The sequence below is a fragment of the Erinaceus europaeus genome, chromosome 7, assembly GCF_950295315.1.
Source record: "Erinaceus europaeus chromosome 7, mEriEur2.1, whole genome shotgun sequence".
Classification (NCBI taxonomy): domain Eukaryota; kingdom Metazoa; phylum Chordata; class Mammalia; order Eulipotyphla; family Erinaceidae; genus Erinaceus; species Erinaceus europaeus.
The window spans coordinates 52,235,986-52,252,105 of NC_080168.1; the positions used below are offsets into that span (position 1 = coordinate 52,235,986).

General features: G+C 40.6%; 1 protein-coding gene and 1 non-coding gene across 5 annotated transcripts in view; one reads left to right on the forward strand and one right to left on the reverse strand.

Annotated features, from left to right (window-relative positions):
* GUCY2C (guanylate cyclase 2C) overlaps positions 1–16,120 on the reverse strand; it is a 104,215-nt gene that overhangs the window by 66,130 nt on the left and 21,965 nt on the right. For all 4 annotated transcript variants that reach the window (XM_060194422.1, XM_060194420.1, XM_060194421.1 and 1 more), the window contains 3 exons: positions 6,746–6,858; positions 3,379–3,443; positions 928–1,143 (listed from right to left, as the gene is read on the reverse strand). In XM_060194422.1, coding sequence (XP_060050405.1) covers positions 928–1,143; positions 3,379–3,443; positions 6,746–6,826 — 362 coding nt within the window. In that variant the 5' untranslated portion in view covers positions 6,827–6,858. The remainder of the gene's footprint in view (positions 1–927; positions 1,144–3,378; positions 3,444–6,745; positions 6,859–16,120) is intronic.
* On the forward strand, positions 8,358–8,430 carry TRNAK-CUU (transfer RNA lysine (anticodon CUU)). The gene has a single exon. It is a non-coding gene; the product is annotated as a tRNA-Lys (tRNA).

Here is a 16,120-nt window from a genome sequence, read left to right on the forward strand (position 1 = left end):
AAGTGATCCCCCTGCAGGTGGGGAACCAAGGGTCAAACCCGGACCCTTGTGTGAGTCTTTACACTTCACACTATGTGTGTTTAAATTGGTGTGCTACCACTTGGTCCTGAATCTTGCAATTTCATTTAAGCAATAGTGCCTATTATCTTATTTTCTGCACTGTGTCCCTCATCTTACACCTCTGAAAAGCTGTGCAAGAAATTACTTCTGGAAGTTGAGTGTAGCTCAGAGGGTTAAGCACAGGTGGCGTGAAGTGCAAGGATGGGAGGAAGGATCCTGGTTCTAGCTTCCTGCTCCCTACCTGCAGGGGAGTTGCTTCACAGGCGGTGAAGCAGGTCTGCAGGTGTCTATCTTTCTCTCTACCTTTCTGTCTTCCCCTCCTCTCTCCATTTCTCTCTGTCCTATCTAACGACATCAATAACAACAATAATAACTACAACAATAAAAAACAATGGCAACAAAAGGGAAAATAAATAAATATTTTAAAAAATTAAATAAAAAAAGAAATTACTTCTAACTAGATGTAGTTATAGGCAAAGGGCACGTTCTGTTGTATCAGAACTTGCAGAGAAATATGAAATTACTAACTTCTGGTTTTCATTCTCATCTAAAAAAGGGGGAGGGATTATAGTACTTGTTTTCATTTTTTTAGAAGGCTTACTGTAGGGAATCAAAACTCAAAGAGGAAGTAATTTTAAGACTAGGAACAACACTGCAAGTATACTAAATGCTGATTATATTTATGAATACTGTGTTTCCTGTGGTAACTATGCTTTTATTTAAGCATAAGAAAGTAACCTGGTGTCTATTCCCAATGCTTTTACAGTTGGAAGTCACATCTAGCCTAGTCTATGGTTTCTCTACATGGTTAGTGCCACAGGGTATTAGTGAAGGCAAACGCTAGAAGAAGAAGAAGTGACTGCTTACCAGAAACAGTCCTCAGACTCATTAGTGTTCTTGAAAACATATGCAGTCTTCCAAGAAAAAGGTTTGAAGGGCAAATTATTGGCCTTCCAAAAGTCAACCAAGAAGTACATCAACTTTCTGGCTGGAGACATCAGCCTGGTTAATGTTTCTTTATAGTCACATGACAATCCAAAGCTTCCAGCTGAAATCATGGGATAGTTCAAGTCTGTATCAAGGCTGTAAGAAGAGGTGAGAGAGAAACAACAGCAAGATTAACATCACTAGCTTTAACTTATTTCAACATGTGGCAAGAATGTAAGAATGAAACAGGCATTCAAGCAGGTTTGACTTCATAGCTGCCCTCCCTTCCCACTGACTTTCTGCCACTAGTCTATTTGGGTGCTCTACTCTTTCCTACATAGTGCTGTCAATGATTCTTCCCAAAGCTGATTTGCTTCCCTACTCAACCTAAGTGGTTATGTAGTAGAGCCCAATACTAATGACTTTCTATATGTGACCCCACTTTACTTTTTCAGCTTTTCCTCTATTGTTCCGTTCCCCTGAACATCTCTTGGATTACAATTAACACACATTCATGAATTTTCTATACTTTTTGCTTCTTTGCTTACACATAGAAGTTTTCACTTGCCTGAGTTATTTATCCCCTCTTTTAGGCCTATTGCAAGTCTTCAGTACTCAACATCACCCTCATGAAATCTTTTCCTTCTTAAAGTTTAATTTCCCCAACCAGAGGTAACTATTTTCTTCTGTACATCCTACATGCTTTGTTTGTACATCTCTCATAGACCTGATCATAAGCTTCCTTGTAGAGTTTACTGAGGTCCTGCTAACTCCTCTGTTTCTCTAGGCAAGGGCTGTGCTTTACATTTATCTCTCTACAATGACAAAACCAAAATGCTTTCTGTATACACGAGAAATAATGGTAGTTTCCTTAAGTGGCTTTCCTTCTGGGCATACTTTATAACAGTTCCAAGAGGCCAGATACCACAGCACTGGGGAAATGAACGCAAGGAGGAATAAGATTCTGAGCGTGCTTGTATCTGGCTATGGATAAGGCAGAGGAAAGGCCTGAGCATCTGAGTCTGTACAGATTGGTGTGTGGGGTCAGATGCATATATTGCAACAGAAATTTTGATGGTCAATTTTTAGAAATTTACCCTCCAAAATCTATTGTAAAAGGTCCTTCAGCTTAGTTTTCTCTGTGCAGACAAAGGATGATCTTTGACTCACAGGAAGTTTGAAAAAGTGACAAAGGCATAGAAGAGGGACTTTGAACCTGGAACATGTGGTCTGGCAAAAAACAAAAAAAGTTCTTTGATGATGAACATAATACTTAGTAGAATAAATGGAATAGATGAGGGTGATTTCCTCTTACCTCTTCCATTTATTCTACTCAGTATTACTCTCATCACAGGAGAAAAATATTTTCTTTCTTTCTTTCTCTCTTTCTTCCCCCATTGACACTGGGGTTATCTCTGGGACTCAGTACAAACACTATGAATCCAACACTCCTGGTGGATTTTTTTTCCCTTTCTATTTTGCTTGATAGGATAGGCAGAAATTGAGAGAGAAGGGGGGGAGGGAGAGAGAAAGGTAAACACCTGTAGACTTGCTTTACCACTTATGAAGTGTCCCCCCTGCAGTTTGGAAGCAGGGTTTGAACCCCATTCCTTGCACATGGTGAGGTGTGTGCTCAAAAGGGTATACCACCACCCAGCCCCATGAAAAATATCTTGATTATGGAATACACTGATAGTTTTTTCCCCCTGAAATTAGAAAGTTACTGTGAAGCATTACTTAATATAGTATTCATGTGGGCAAGGGAAATAGCATAATGGTCATATAAAGAGACTCTCATGCCTGAGGCTCCAGAGTCAAGTTCAGTACTCTATAGCACCATAAGCCAGAGCTAAACAGTGCTCTGGTTAAACAAAGGAATGTGTGTGTGTGTGTGTGTGTGTGTGCATTTACATATATATATATATATATATATATATATATATATATATATATGATATTCATGTAATTCTTAGTAGCTTTTGTGAAATGAGTTCTTTACAGCTTTTCTTACTTTTGCCAACAGAACAGAATGTTGTTAATGCTCCAGCTTACTGCATTTTCCTTTCTGTTTCCATATACTCGACACAGACTTTTGTAAATACTCCCTTTCTTGAATTCCTCTAATTATCCAAGTTCATTGTCTCCCCATTTCCTTCCAAGATATGACTTTTTATTCTATACTATGTTGTTGCTCAAGTTCCAATATTAACAACTGAATCCAAACAGCTATTGTCATTCACATTAATCAAAGGTAGAGTTATATAAATGAGGAAATGACAGTTACATATAGATGACAGAATACTGGGATTCCATTGCTGCTTGATACCTCATTTTAATAGTAGCTTGACCTCAAGTCATAGTGATTTTGAAAAAACAAACTAAACTACTTACTACATTTGGAAGGTTGAATATGTACACGAAGGTCCCATGAGGACACAACCCATCCATCCTTCACTCTGTAAGAGAAAAAATTAAAAGAAAAATGTTGTAACTCCTAAAACTAAAAAGAGCCTATCAGTGGGCAGGAAAGAAGTAACAAGGGGAAGCTCCAAGAAGATTAGAAAGTGGGTCTCTTGACATATTAGAATGCAGAGCTTTTTCTAGCTGTCGTCTAGGAAGAGGCTAGGAAAAGGATGACGTTTGATGGATGAGGTGCTACAGGTGGAGGGCAAAAGACTTTTCCAGAAGGATTCTTTAAAAAAAATTTTAAAATTATATTTATTTATTTGTTGGATAGAAACAGTCATAAATCAAGGAGGGGAGATAGAGAAGGAGAGAGACACCAGCACCCCCGCTTCACCACTCACAAAGCTTTCCCCCCCTGCAGGTGGGGACCGGGAGCTCGAACCTGGGTCCTTGTGTGTTGTAATATGTGCACTCAACCACGTGCACCACCACCCAGCCCCCAGAAGGATTCTTTATCATGAGGAGGGCCATACAGTGTTGAAGAAGGGCCAGCAATATCTCTAAACCAGATTGTGGAAAGACTCGATCTGGAGGTGATTTGGAAGGAAAAGGCAAGATTTGGTTTTAGGGAGAACCAACCATAAACTAAAGTGAACAGCATATCATGCAACAATTGGGTGATTAAATATCTTATTTTCTACTATCTCTCAAGGCGAACTAGATTAAGAACTTCTCAGTCTTGGCTTTGAAGAACCTAGTTAGATATCTCTATATAGAGGTAGAGAGAGGAAGCACCTCTTAGATTCAAAAAGTAGTATTAACTTCCCCTTGCTCACTCTCAGACCCACATTCACCCAATTAGATGCAGTAATCAGCCCCTTTGCTGACATGAGTCCTATATGTGATGTTGCTGTGATGTGCATAATGTTAATGATTATAAAGCTTTGGGTGATGGCTCTATGCCTAGTTCTCTGCTTCTAGGAGTCTTTTCTTAGGTTTTTTATATATAAGTATAGGGGCATCTTACATACCCAACTGCCTCTAGAGAACTTGTAAATCTCTAACGTCCGAAGACTCTGGCTAGAATTAGAAGTTGGGACTAGGTAAAATGCTTTCTTCACACTCCTACCCTTTAAAAAGAAAATTAAAATTAGGCATCAGGGAGTCGAGCAGTAGCTCAGCGGGTTAAGCACACGTGGCACCAAGCGCAAGGACCAGCATAAGGATCCTGGCTCAAGACCCCGGCTCCCCACCTGCAGGGGGGGTCACTTCATAGGAGGTGAAGAAGGTCTGCAGGTGTCTATCTTTCTCTCACCTTCTTTTTCTTCCCCTCCTCTCTCCATTTCTCTCTGTCCTATCTAACAACAACGACATCAATAACTACAACAACGATAAAAAGGGGCAACAAAAGGGAAAATAAATATATTTTATGAAATAAATAAAATTAGGCATCAATTTAGCTTTTATAAAAGTAACCTGTGACAGTGTATATGCTGTTGTCATGAAGCAGAGATGGCTGGTGTGAGGACTTGGAATATAGTTTGTTTCTTTGTTTGTTTTTTTAATAGTCCAGCTTAGGTATCTGTTGAGGGATACAAAGGCAATCAGTTAGAACAAACATTTAAAATTTTATAAGTTGTGAATTTTTTTTTTCTTATGAGAGGGAAAGCAAAGACTGCTTCATCATATGGAGTTCCATTTGCATTGTTTTTGATGCTTTCATGTAGAGCCAGGGCGCCAACTCAAGCTGCACCCATGGAGGGCATCCACTATACTCTACTGCTAAGTTGCTGCCCAGACCCAAAAGTCAGGTTAGAACAAAATCATGCCATTCTTTGTTCTTGCCATTTTTTTCTTTCTATTTTTCCCCCCCTTTTGTTGCCCTTGTAGCTTTGTTGTGGTTATTATTATTGCCCTTGTTGACACAATTCGTTGTTGGATAGGACAGAGAGAAATGGAGAGAGGAGGGGAAGACAGAAAAGGGGAGAGAAAGATAGACACCTGCAGACCTGCCTCACCGCCTGTGAAGCGACTCCCCTGCAGGTGGAGAGCCGGGGGCTCGAACCGGGATCCTTACGCCGGTCCCTGTGCTTTGCGCCACATGCTCTTAACCCACTGCGCCACCGCCTGACCCCCTTCTTTCTATTTTTTATAGGACACAGGAAGACTGAGAGGGGAGGGGACATAGGTAAAAAGAGTCACCTGCAGACCTGATACACTACTTGTGAAGCATCCCCCCAGCAGATATGGTGAGGAGGCTTGAACCTGGGTCCTTGCAATATGGTAATATGTGTGCTTAACTAGTTGTGGCACTACCAGGCCCCAAAACCATGCCATTTTTTTATAGTTTTCTTAGATGCTTTATTTACTTATTATTGGATAGAGATAGAGAGAAATTGAGAGAGGAGGGGGAAACAGAGAGGGAGAGACAGAGAGACACCTGCAGCCCAGCTTCACCACCCATGTAACTTTCCTCCTGCAGGTAGGGACCAGGGGCTTGAACCTGGGTCCTTGTGCACACTTTAATGTATGCGCTTAACCAGGTGTGCCACCTCCTGGCCCCAACCATGCCCTTTTATACCACTGAGAATGTGCAGATAAGACATATCTAAAACTCACTCCACTTTCCTATTCTTAGAGGAAGAGGTCACCTGGGAAACAAATGGGCATAAAGTCAGAGGACCTGTCTCTAAATCACTCAGTTTCATGGCTGGGAGATGTGAGAGATGTTCATGGGCAGCTGCCTAAATGTCCCATTGTCTTACAGGAGGTTGTGAGATTTACAATTACAAAGGCAGAAACAACAACCTCACCAATATGTCCTGGAAACTCAACTCTCTAGAGCTCTACCCAAATAGGGAAAGATAGAAACAGGCTGGGGGGTTATGGATTGACCTTCCAACACCCATGTCCAGTGGAGAAACAATTACAAAAGCCAGAACTAATACCTTCTGCACCCCAAAATCAATTTTGATCCATACTCCCAGTGGGGGAGAAGTGATAGGAGGAAGAGGCTAAGAAGGCTCCATCAGGACCAGGAGAGAGAAAAGGAAAAAGGGAGGGACATTGGATGTAGTAATGCTGTTATGAGTGGCTAGGAGGGGAAGGGAGAACTGGACCGGGAAGAAAGAGGGGAAAATTATGTACAAATCTAGACAGATAGCTGTGGAGATGACAGTTAACCCATGTTTGCAACCTTAGGCGAACTGCTATGGCTTGCAATGGAGGGACTGGGGATTCAGAACTCTGGTGGTGGGAACGGTACGGAATTATGCCCCTGTTGACATGTAATTTTGTAAGTCAATATTAAACCATGAATAAAATTAAAAAAAAAAAAAAGGCAGACACTTACTGAGATTTGCCGGAGTAAGTCAAGGCCTTCACAAGTACTACTCCTGCAGTCACTTGTCTTATATATCGAAGCTTTTGGCATGACAAAGTTAGCACTCACAGTCACATTTAAGCCTGTGAAATAAGGGAAAAGAGAAAATGGATGTTATTTTCTGGTAGTTTACCAGTCAACAGATTTATCTCTTACCATTTAATCCAAGGGTGGACAGTGGGAGGAACCAGGTGTCTACTTTTCGGTCTAGAGCTATTTGGTTCTGTACTCTTACATTTTTTAAAAAGAATTTGTTTATTTATTTATTTATTTTTCATTTAATTTTTTATTTATAAAAAGGAAATATTGACAAAACAATAGGATAAGAGGGTACAACTTCACACAGTTCCCACCACCAGAACTCTGTATCTCATCCCCTCCCCTGATAGCTTTCCTATTCTTTAACCCTCTGGGAGTATGGACCCAAGGTCATTGTGGGATGCAAAAGGTGGAAGGTCTGGCTTCTGTAATTGCTTCCCACTGAACACGTGCATTGACAGGTCAATCCATACTCCCAGCCTGTCTTTCACTTTCCCTAGTGGGGAAGGGCTCTGGGGAAGCAGAACGCCAGGACACACTGGTGGGGTTGTCTGTCCAGGGAAGTCTGGTTGGCATCATGCTAGCATCTGGAACCTGGTGGTTGAAAATAGAGTTAACATACAAAGCCAAATAAATTGTTGAACAACCATGGACCTAAAGGCTGGAATAGTGCAGATGAAGAGTTGGAGGGTGGATATCTGTTTTGTAGATAGCTAGTAGGCATATTTTAGTTATATTCCAAAGGGCCTGTGGCTATACTACTATTTTTTGTTTGTTTGTTTGTTTTTGTTTTTGTCTGAGCCTGAAATCTGATATGCAGGTGGATCCTAATTATTGTCTGGGGAGGTGATGTCATGGCTGGCAGAAGGACTAGAAAGCTGCATCAGGGAAGAGAGTAGCTCCCAAATATGGGAAAGGTGTATAAATATTGTTGATTGTAAACCCCATCAATTTGATCTGATCTGGGGCCCATATTCAGCTTAGGAGCCTATGTAACCTCTCTATCCCTGTAGATCTGAGCTCACATTCTATGGTCATAAGTAGGAACATTCTAAGTTGCCCCAATATCAGGACCCATCTTCCTCAGGTGTAGCATAGAGTATATTGTCCATCCTCCCTTTGGAGGATGGACCATTCTCTACCATTGTTGATCCAAGTTGAGGGCAAGGTCCTATAGGGGCCCACAAAGGGGTTTATTGTGTTGTTCCTGATAGAAATGACCAGTAACAATGGAGAGAGGGATTTATTCAAGGTCTAGGCCCATCATGTCTGTTTGGAAATCTCAGGACTCCCCGATTAGGGCCCCAGCTGATGGGATAGCCTGATAGTAACTAAAGAGTCATCATTAAAGTATGCCAGTCTCTTGCCCTTATTCATCTTTTGCAGTCCTTGATTTGATGAGGTTAGCTTTGGAGTGAATGAGAGAACTGTAATAGGAAGTAGGTGAGGAGGGTATCTAAGTCTAAGTGGACACTATTTCATTATGAACTTCATACTGACTTGTTGACATCTGGCGCCCCATCGTGTTCCGTACCCACACCACGCCCGGCTAGCTCAGTCGGTAGAGCATGAGACTCTTAATCTCAGGGTCGTGGGTTCGTGCCCCACGTTGGGCGCCAGATGTTGTTGAGGCGGTCTGGTGTCGGGCTGCACCGCGGAGAAGAGAGCGGACGTCCAGAGCAAAGGGGTACACAGATCTTTATTATAGGATGGGGGGGAGGTTTGGTTCAGACCACGTGGAGCCAGCCAGCAATGGCCGACCACGGGGGAGAGCAGGGAGCGAGACCTCAGAGAGGGAGAACCGAGAGCCCAGAGAGAGCGAGGGGAGGGGTGAGGGGGCTTTTTATTGGGTGACAACCAGGGGTGACGTGTAGGGCCAGGATTGGTTGAAAGGGGGCACTCTAGGATTTAGTGGGGCATAGAAAAACCTGGGGGCGGAGCCAGGATTGGTTGAAAGGGGGCACTCTAGGATTTAGCGAAGCATAGCAAAACCTGGGGGCGGAGACTGCATCAGAATAAGTCCTCAGCAACACTGACTCACTACAGACTACTGTGTATTTTTGCTTTCAGGTATATATTTTGCCCTAATTTATGGATACATGTGAACATATGCTCTATCTTACAGGACCTGTTCTATATCTAGGTTTGGGGACTTTGTTAGGAAGTGAACCTCCTGGAATAGAATATGAGAATACTATGAAAGGAAAAGTCTGACCCAAGTAATGAGGGTGAAGGGTTGACATGCCATGCCTGATGTCTCTGGACACAGTCTGAAATGAAGCATGCTGAGGTGGTACTCCTTGCATTGATTAGGTTGGGGAACTTATTTATTTATTCATGAGAGAGATAGGAGGAGAGAAAGAACCAGACATCACTCTGGTACATGTGCTGCAGGGGATCGAACTCAGGACCTCAAGGTTGAGAATACAATGCTTTATCCACTGTGCCACCTCCCGGACCACACTTATATTGTTTTTGTCATTGCTTTTCTCTCTTTTTCTTGCTCAACATCTCTGTGGAAGTATAATTTACCCACCATTAAAATTACTCATATTAAATTGTTTTTATGAATAATATTTAAAATATACATGTATGTATAACTTCGACAGGAATCAGTTTTAGAATATTTTCATTATTTTCACTGCTTCCGTCATAACTCTTTCTACAACTCTAGACTTAGCTAGTTTCCTATGTGGGTCTCAGGAGTATTAAGAAAATAGAAACATAGATGTTGGAAGGTCTGTTCTCATGTTTCTAAGGTGTTGGTTCTAGTATTTGCCAGTATATGCACTGGATCTCTGTAGCCAAGTATGAACAAGTCAGTGTGAACTGTGCCCACTATGTCATTCTGACCTGGGATTTTCAAAAAATCCAGAAGTATTACCTTCAGATGAAGGTAAGAGTATCCAAGGCATTATTTCGGGGAGTTGCTCACCACCTCATTTTGGAAGCAGATAAAAAGAACAGCCATTGACCAAGCTCTGTCTCTTGTTTGTTCTTCCATTAAATATACATATTCAGAAAAGATGCCTGATTCCTAAGGAGATACCTTCTGTGTTTTGGCAAACCCCTGGAAGTCTGGAAACCAACTACTACTGAGGCAGAAGTGACTTTCTAAGTTTTCTAGCACAAGTCATCTTAATTTCTCTGTCTTAGTTCATTGATGTGAAAGCTGGAATTAAAACCAGGTTTAGCAAGTGAGAAAACATTCTAGTCTCTTTAAGAAAAGAAAACAAGTAAACAACAGAAGTTTTTGTTCTCCTGAACATCCAAATAAGAATTTTTTAAACTATCTTATTTATTGGATAAAGGCAGCCAGAAATCAAGAGGGAAGGGAGTGATAGAGAGGGAGAGAGACAGAGAGACACTTGTAACACTGCTTCACCATTTGCAAAGCTTTCCCCTAACAGGACTGGAACCTGGGTCCTTGTACATTGTAACATATGCAATCAACCAAGGACACCACCACTTGGCTCCAAGAATCTTTTTAAAGGTATACACCTCCTTACTCAGAGAATGAAGAGCCATGGTACTTCTATAGGCACATCAGAGATGTGTCTGTCAAATAGGGAGCATTCTGTTGGGCTGGTATTTGAATATTTATTCTTTCTTTGTTCAGTTAGAAATCTAAGTGAGGGAGTCAGACAGCAGCGCAGTGGGCTAAGCGCAAGGACCAGGCATAAGGATTCCGGTTGGAGTCCCCAGCTCCCCACCTGCAGGGGAGTCGCCTCACAGGTGGGGAAGCAGATCTGCAGGTGTCTGTCTTTCTCTGCCTCTCTCTGTCTTCCTCTCCTCTCTCAGTTTCTCTCTATCCTATCCAACAACGACGACGTCATCAACAACAATAACTACAACAACAAAACAAGGGCAACAAAGGGGAAAATAAATAATAATAAAAAAACAGAAATCTAAGTGAGAGAGGAAATACTTTTAATGAGTGAAGCTAATGTAATATAACTAGTCAGAGAAAATGAGTGGGAAAAGGTGCGTTCACTGATGGGTTTAATAGCAGTTAACACTTAATTGGGTGTACTTACAGGCCTGGCATAGTATTTCATATCCTTTATCTTATTTTATTCCCATAACAATGGAGAGAATATAGGGCCTATGAAGCCAAGAGTAGTCTCAGTAAGGCTGTGTTAGACCTGGGAGAGTGGGAGAGTGGAGGAGTGCATATGGAAGACGGTAGGAAATGAAGTTCAAGAAAAGGAGTAAATCAAGTCAAGAAAGGAACTGGAAGCCACTACACAGTCATATGATGCAGAGGGCTCAGTACAATAATAATAATAACAACAATAATAATAACAGCAACGATGAACAACAAGGGCAACAAAAGGGGGAAAAAATGGCCTCCAGGAGCAGTGAATTCATTGTGCGGGCACTGAGCCCCAGCAATAACCCTAGAAGTAAGAGAAAGAAAGATAGAGAGAGAAAGAAAGGGAGGAAGAAAGAAAGAAAAAGATGCTAGAATGATGCTCTGGTTCCCTCTCCTCTCTCTCATAATTTTTTTTTTTAGGTATTTGTTTATTTTTTACCAAAGCACTGATCAGCTCTGGCTGATGGTGATGCAGAGAAATGAACTTGTGACCTTGGAGGCTCAGGCATGAGTCTCTTTGCATAACCATTGCATCTATCCCCAATTTTTTTTTTAAATCAGAGCATTGCTCAGCTCTCCCTTTTAGTGGTGTAGGAAATTGAATCTGAGAACTTGGAGCCTCAGGCATGAAAGTCTTTTTGTATAACCGTTCTACTGTATTTACATAACCACTCCCCACACCAAATAAACCTTTTAGAAAGAAACCCATCTTAAAAACACCTTGAAGTTTGAATTTACAATCCAGTAACTGTTGATATTATTGCCACAGAATTCTAAATAGAGAAGATCAAAATATACCCTACTTAAAACCATATATGCTCACCAAGGGGCATGCAGTAGTCATTGACTCAGTGATTGTACTTCTGGACATTGAGTATCAAAGAACAGGAAAAAAAGAACTATATACATGGAAATGTCCATGGTAGTATTTTCAAAAATGTCCATGTTAGTATTTTCTAAATTAAAAACAACAGAATATCCTACAATAGGGAGTTATTAGGAAGGATATCTACTCCAAGGAATTATTGTGAAAATTATGAAGCTATGAGATTATGCAGCTGTAGGAAAGTCACTCATAGAATAATGTAAAGTGAAATAAGGACAGAATTTATTTTATTTTATTTTTATCTTTTTCTTGCCCAGTAGTGATCCTAATTATGTTCTTAAATATAAACTGAGATGGATTCGACTTCCGGAGGTGGAGCTACGAGCAGCAGATCGCTTTCTCTCCTCTCCTCTCCTCTCCCGGATCAACTAGGAATACCAAAGGAGACCACCCGGACCGAAACAAGACAGGACTAGAATGACCACAGAAACCCAGTAAATCACCCGTGAGTACAAACACGCGTGGCTGGTGACAGAGAGGAGAGAGGGGCCTAAGGAGAGATTAAGTGACTGCTAACAGTTCGACAGTTTGTCAGTGGAGACACCACCTCCAGTCTGCTCCACCAACAAGGGGACAGCTGAAGGGAGGAAAGGACTCCCCAGAGACTCACCAAGTGCAACTCTGAGTCTCCATTGCTACTACCCTCAGAATCTAGAGCAGCAACAGGGAGGGACACCAGGGCACAGAGATCTAACCGGGAAACTCAGGAGAAGACCTATACCTCGGTGGCATAGCTGAGGGGCTGTGAAAGTCTCTTTGCATAACCACTGGATTATCTCTGCCACACCCTGCTTTATTTCTTGGTCAGGAGTCAGTGATTAAGCTAAGAAGCCTATTGATAGTTTAAAAGCCCTCAGGCTCCCATAGCCTACAGGGGAAAAGAAAAAAAAAAGGCTTTTACACCACTGAACTCCAACTCAGGGATTGAAAAAACTGTTAATTTATATAAAATGGTTAAAACAACAAGAAAAAATATTGGAGACTCGAACCAGGACAAGAGTCCAGCTAAAAGTCCTCCAGAGGGTGAAGCACAAAACAACGAGTTCAACATACAAACATTAGCTAAGGAAATAATAACAGGAGTGAGTAAAGAATTTGAAAAAATTGTAATCAGAAATGCAGGAACAACAAATGAGAATATGGAAGAAAATTCTAATAATCTCATGGTTATTAGAGAGCTGAAAGCTGAAATCGCTGAGCTAAGAAGGCAACTAGCTGAACAAGCTAAAACAGTATCAGAGCAGGGCAACAAAGTAGATGAACTCCAGAAAGCAGTAGAGGGCAGAGAGAATAGAATCTATGAGGCTGAAGACAAAATTAGCAAGATTGAGGATGAATTAGAGACAACTAAAAAAGAAGTAAGAGATCTCAAAAAGAGATTAAGAGATACTGAAAACAACAACAGAGTCCTATGGGATGACTTCAAAAGAAACAATATACGCATTATTGGCTTACCAGAAGAAGAAAGAGAAGGGGAGGAAGAAAGCGTTCTCCAGGCCATAATAGCTGAAAATTTCTCTAGTCTAGACAACACCAAAGACATAAAGATTCAAGAAGCCCAGAGGGTCCCAAACAGAATTAACCCAGACCTAAAGACACCAAGACATGTCATACTTAGATTGGAAAGGAATAAGGATAAAGAAAGGATCCTCAAGGCTGCAAGAGAAAAACAAAGAGTCACCTACAAAGGAAAACCCATAAGATTAGCAGCAGACTTCTCCATACAAACACTAGAGGCCAGAAGAGAATGGCAAGATATCTATCGAGTACTCAATGAGAAAGGCTTTCAGCCAAGAATACTATATCCCGCTAGATTGTCATTCAGACTAGATGGAAGCATCAAAACCTTCTCAGACAAGCAACAGTAGAAGGAAGCAACCATCACCAAGCCTGCCCTGAAAGAAGTTCTGAAAGGTCTCCTATAAACAACCAGACCACCACAAATAGGACATATATCAAAACACTCTAAAACTCTACAAGAATGGCGTTAAAATATCTTCAATCTTTGATATCAATAAATGTCAATGGCCTGAATTCACCTATTAAAAGACACAGAGTAGGAAGATGGATCAGAAAACACAACCCAACAATAGGAAACTATTGTCTATAGGAAACTCACCTAACGCAACAAGACAAACACAGACTTAAAGTGAAAGGATGGAAAACTATCATTCAAGCCAATGGCCCACAAAAAAGGGCAGGAACAGCTATTCTCATATCTGACATGACAGACTTTAAAATAGATAAGATTAAAAAAGATAGGAATGGACACTACTTAATGCTCTGAAGATCAGTCAATCAAGAGGACTTAACAATTATTAATATCTATGCACCCAATGAGAAGCCATCTAAATACATCAAACTTCTACTGAAAGAGCTACAGCAATATATTAACAGTAACACAATCATAGTAGGAGACTTCAACACCCCACTATCTCAACTTGACAGATCATCCAGGCAGAAAATCAGTAAAGACATAAGGGAGCTAAATGAAGAGATAGATAAACTAGAACTATTGGACATTTTCAGAGTCATTCATTCCAAGAAACTGGAATACACATTTTACTCAAATCCACATGGATCATTCTCAAGGAAAGACCATATGTTAGGCCACAAAGACAGCATCAGCCTATTCAAGAGCACTGAAATCATCCCAAGCATCTTCTCAGACCACAGTGGAATTAAACTAACACTTAACAATCAACAAAAGGTTAGTAACAGTGCCAAAATGTGGAAGCTCAACAGTACACTTCTTAACAACTTCTGGGTCAAAGAGGAAATCAAGGAAGAAATCAAAATGTTTCGAGAGTTCAATGAAAATGAAGACACAAGCTATGAAAAATATTTGGGACACAGCTAAAGCAGTCCTAAGAGGGAAGTTCATAGCTATACAAGCACACATTAGGAAACAAGAAAAGGCACAAATAAACAGCCTGATTGCACATCTTAAAGACCTAGAAGAAGAACAACAAAGGAATCCTAAAGCAACCAGAAGGACAGAAATTACTAAAGTTAGGGCAGAAATCAATAACATTGAGAATAGGAAAACCATACAAAAGATCAATGAAAGTAAATGTTGGTTCTTCGAAAGAGTAAACAAAATCGACAAACCTTTAGCCAGACTCACAAAACAAAAAAGGGAGAAGACCCAAATAAATCAGATAGTAAATGAAAGAGGAGAAATCACAACAGACACTGCAGAAATTCAACATATCATGCAAGGCTTCTATGAACAACTATATGCCACCAAGCTAGAGAACCTGGAAGAAATGAATGATTTCCTAGACACCTACCAACTTCCAAAATTAAGTAAAGAGGAAGTGGATAACATGAACAGGCCCATCACAGCTAATGAAATTGAAACAGTTATCAAAAATCTTCCCAAAAATAAAAGTCCTGGACCAGATGGTTTTACAAATGAATTCTACAAAACTTTCAAAGAAGAACTAATACCTCTACTTTTAAAACTCTTCCAGAAGATTGAAGACACTGGAATACTCCCTGCCAGCTTCTATGAAGCCAACATCACCCTGATACCAAAAGCAGACAGGGACACAACCAAAAAAGAAAACTACAGACCAATATCTCTGATGAACATAGATGCAAAAATATTGAACAAAATTCTAGCCAACCGGATACAGCAGTATATCAAAAAAATTGTTCATCATGACCAAGTGGGGTTTATCCCAGGCATGCAAGGTTGGTTTAATATACGTAAATCAATCAATGTGATCCACCAGATCAACAAAAGCAAGACCAAAAACCACAGGGTCATATCAATAGATGCAGAGAAAGCCTTTGACAAAATACAACATCCCTTTATGATCAAAACACTACAAAAAATAGGAATAGATGGAAAATTCCTGAAGATAGTGGAGTCTATATATAGCAAACCTACAGCCAACATCATACTCAATGGTGAAAAACTGGAAGCATTTCCCCTCAGATCAGGTACTAGACAGGGATGCCCACTATCACCATTACTATTCAACATAGTGTTGGAAGTTCTTGCCATAGCAATCAGGCAGGAGCAAGGAATTAGAGGCATACAGATTGGAAGAGAAGAAGTCAAACTCTCCTTATTTGCAGATGACATGATAGTATACATGGAAAAACCTAAGGAATCCAGCAAGAAGCTTTTGGAAATCATCAGGCAATACAGTAAGGTGTCAGGCTATAAAATTAACATTCAAAAGTCAGTGGCATTCCTCTATGCAAACACTAAGTTAGAAGAAATTGAAATCCAGAAATCAGTTCCTTTTTCTATAGCAACAAAAACAATAAAATATCTAGGAATAAACCTAACCAAAGAAGTGAAAGACTT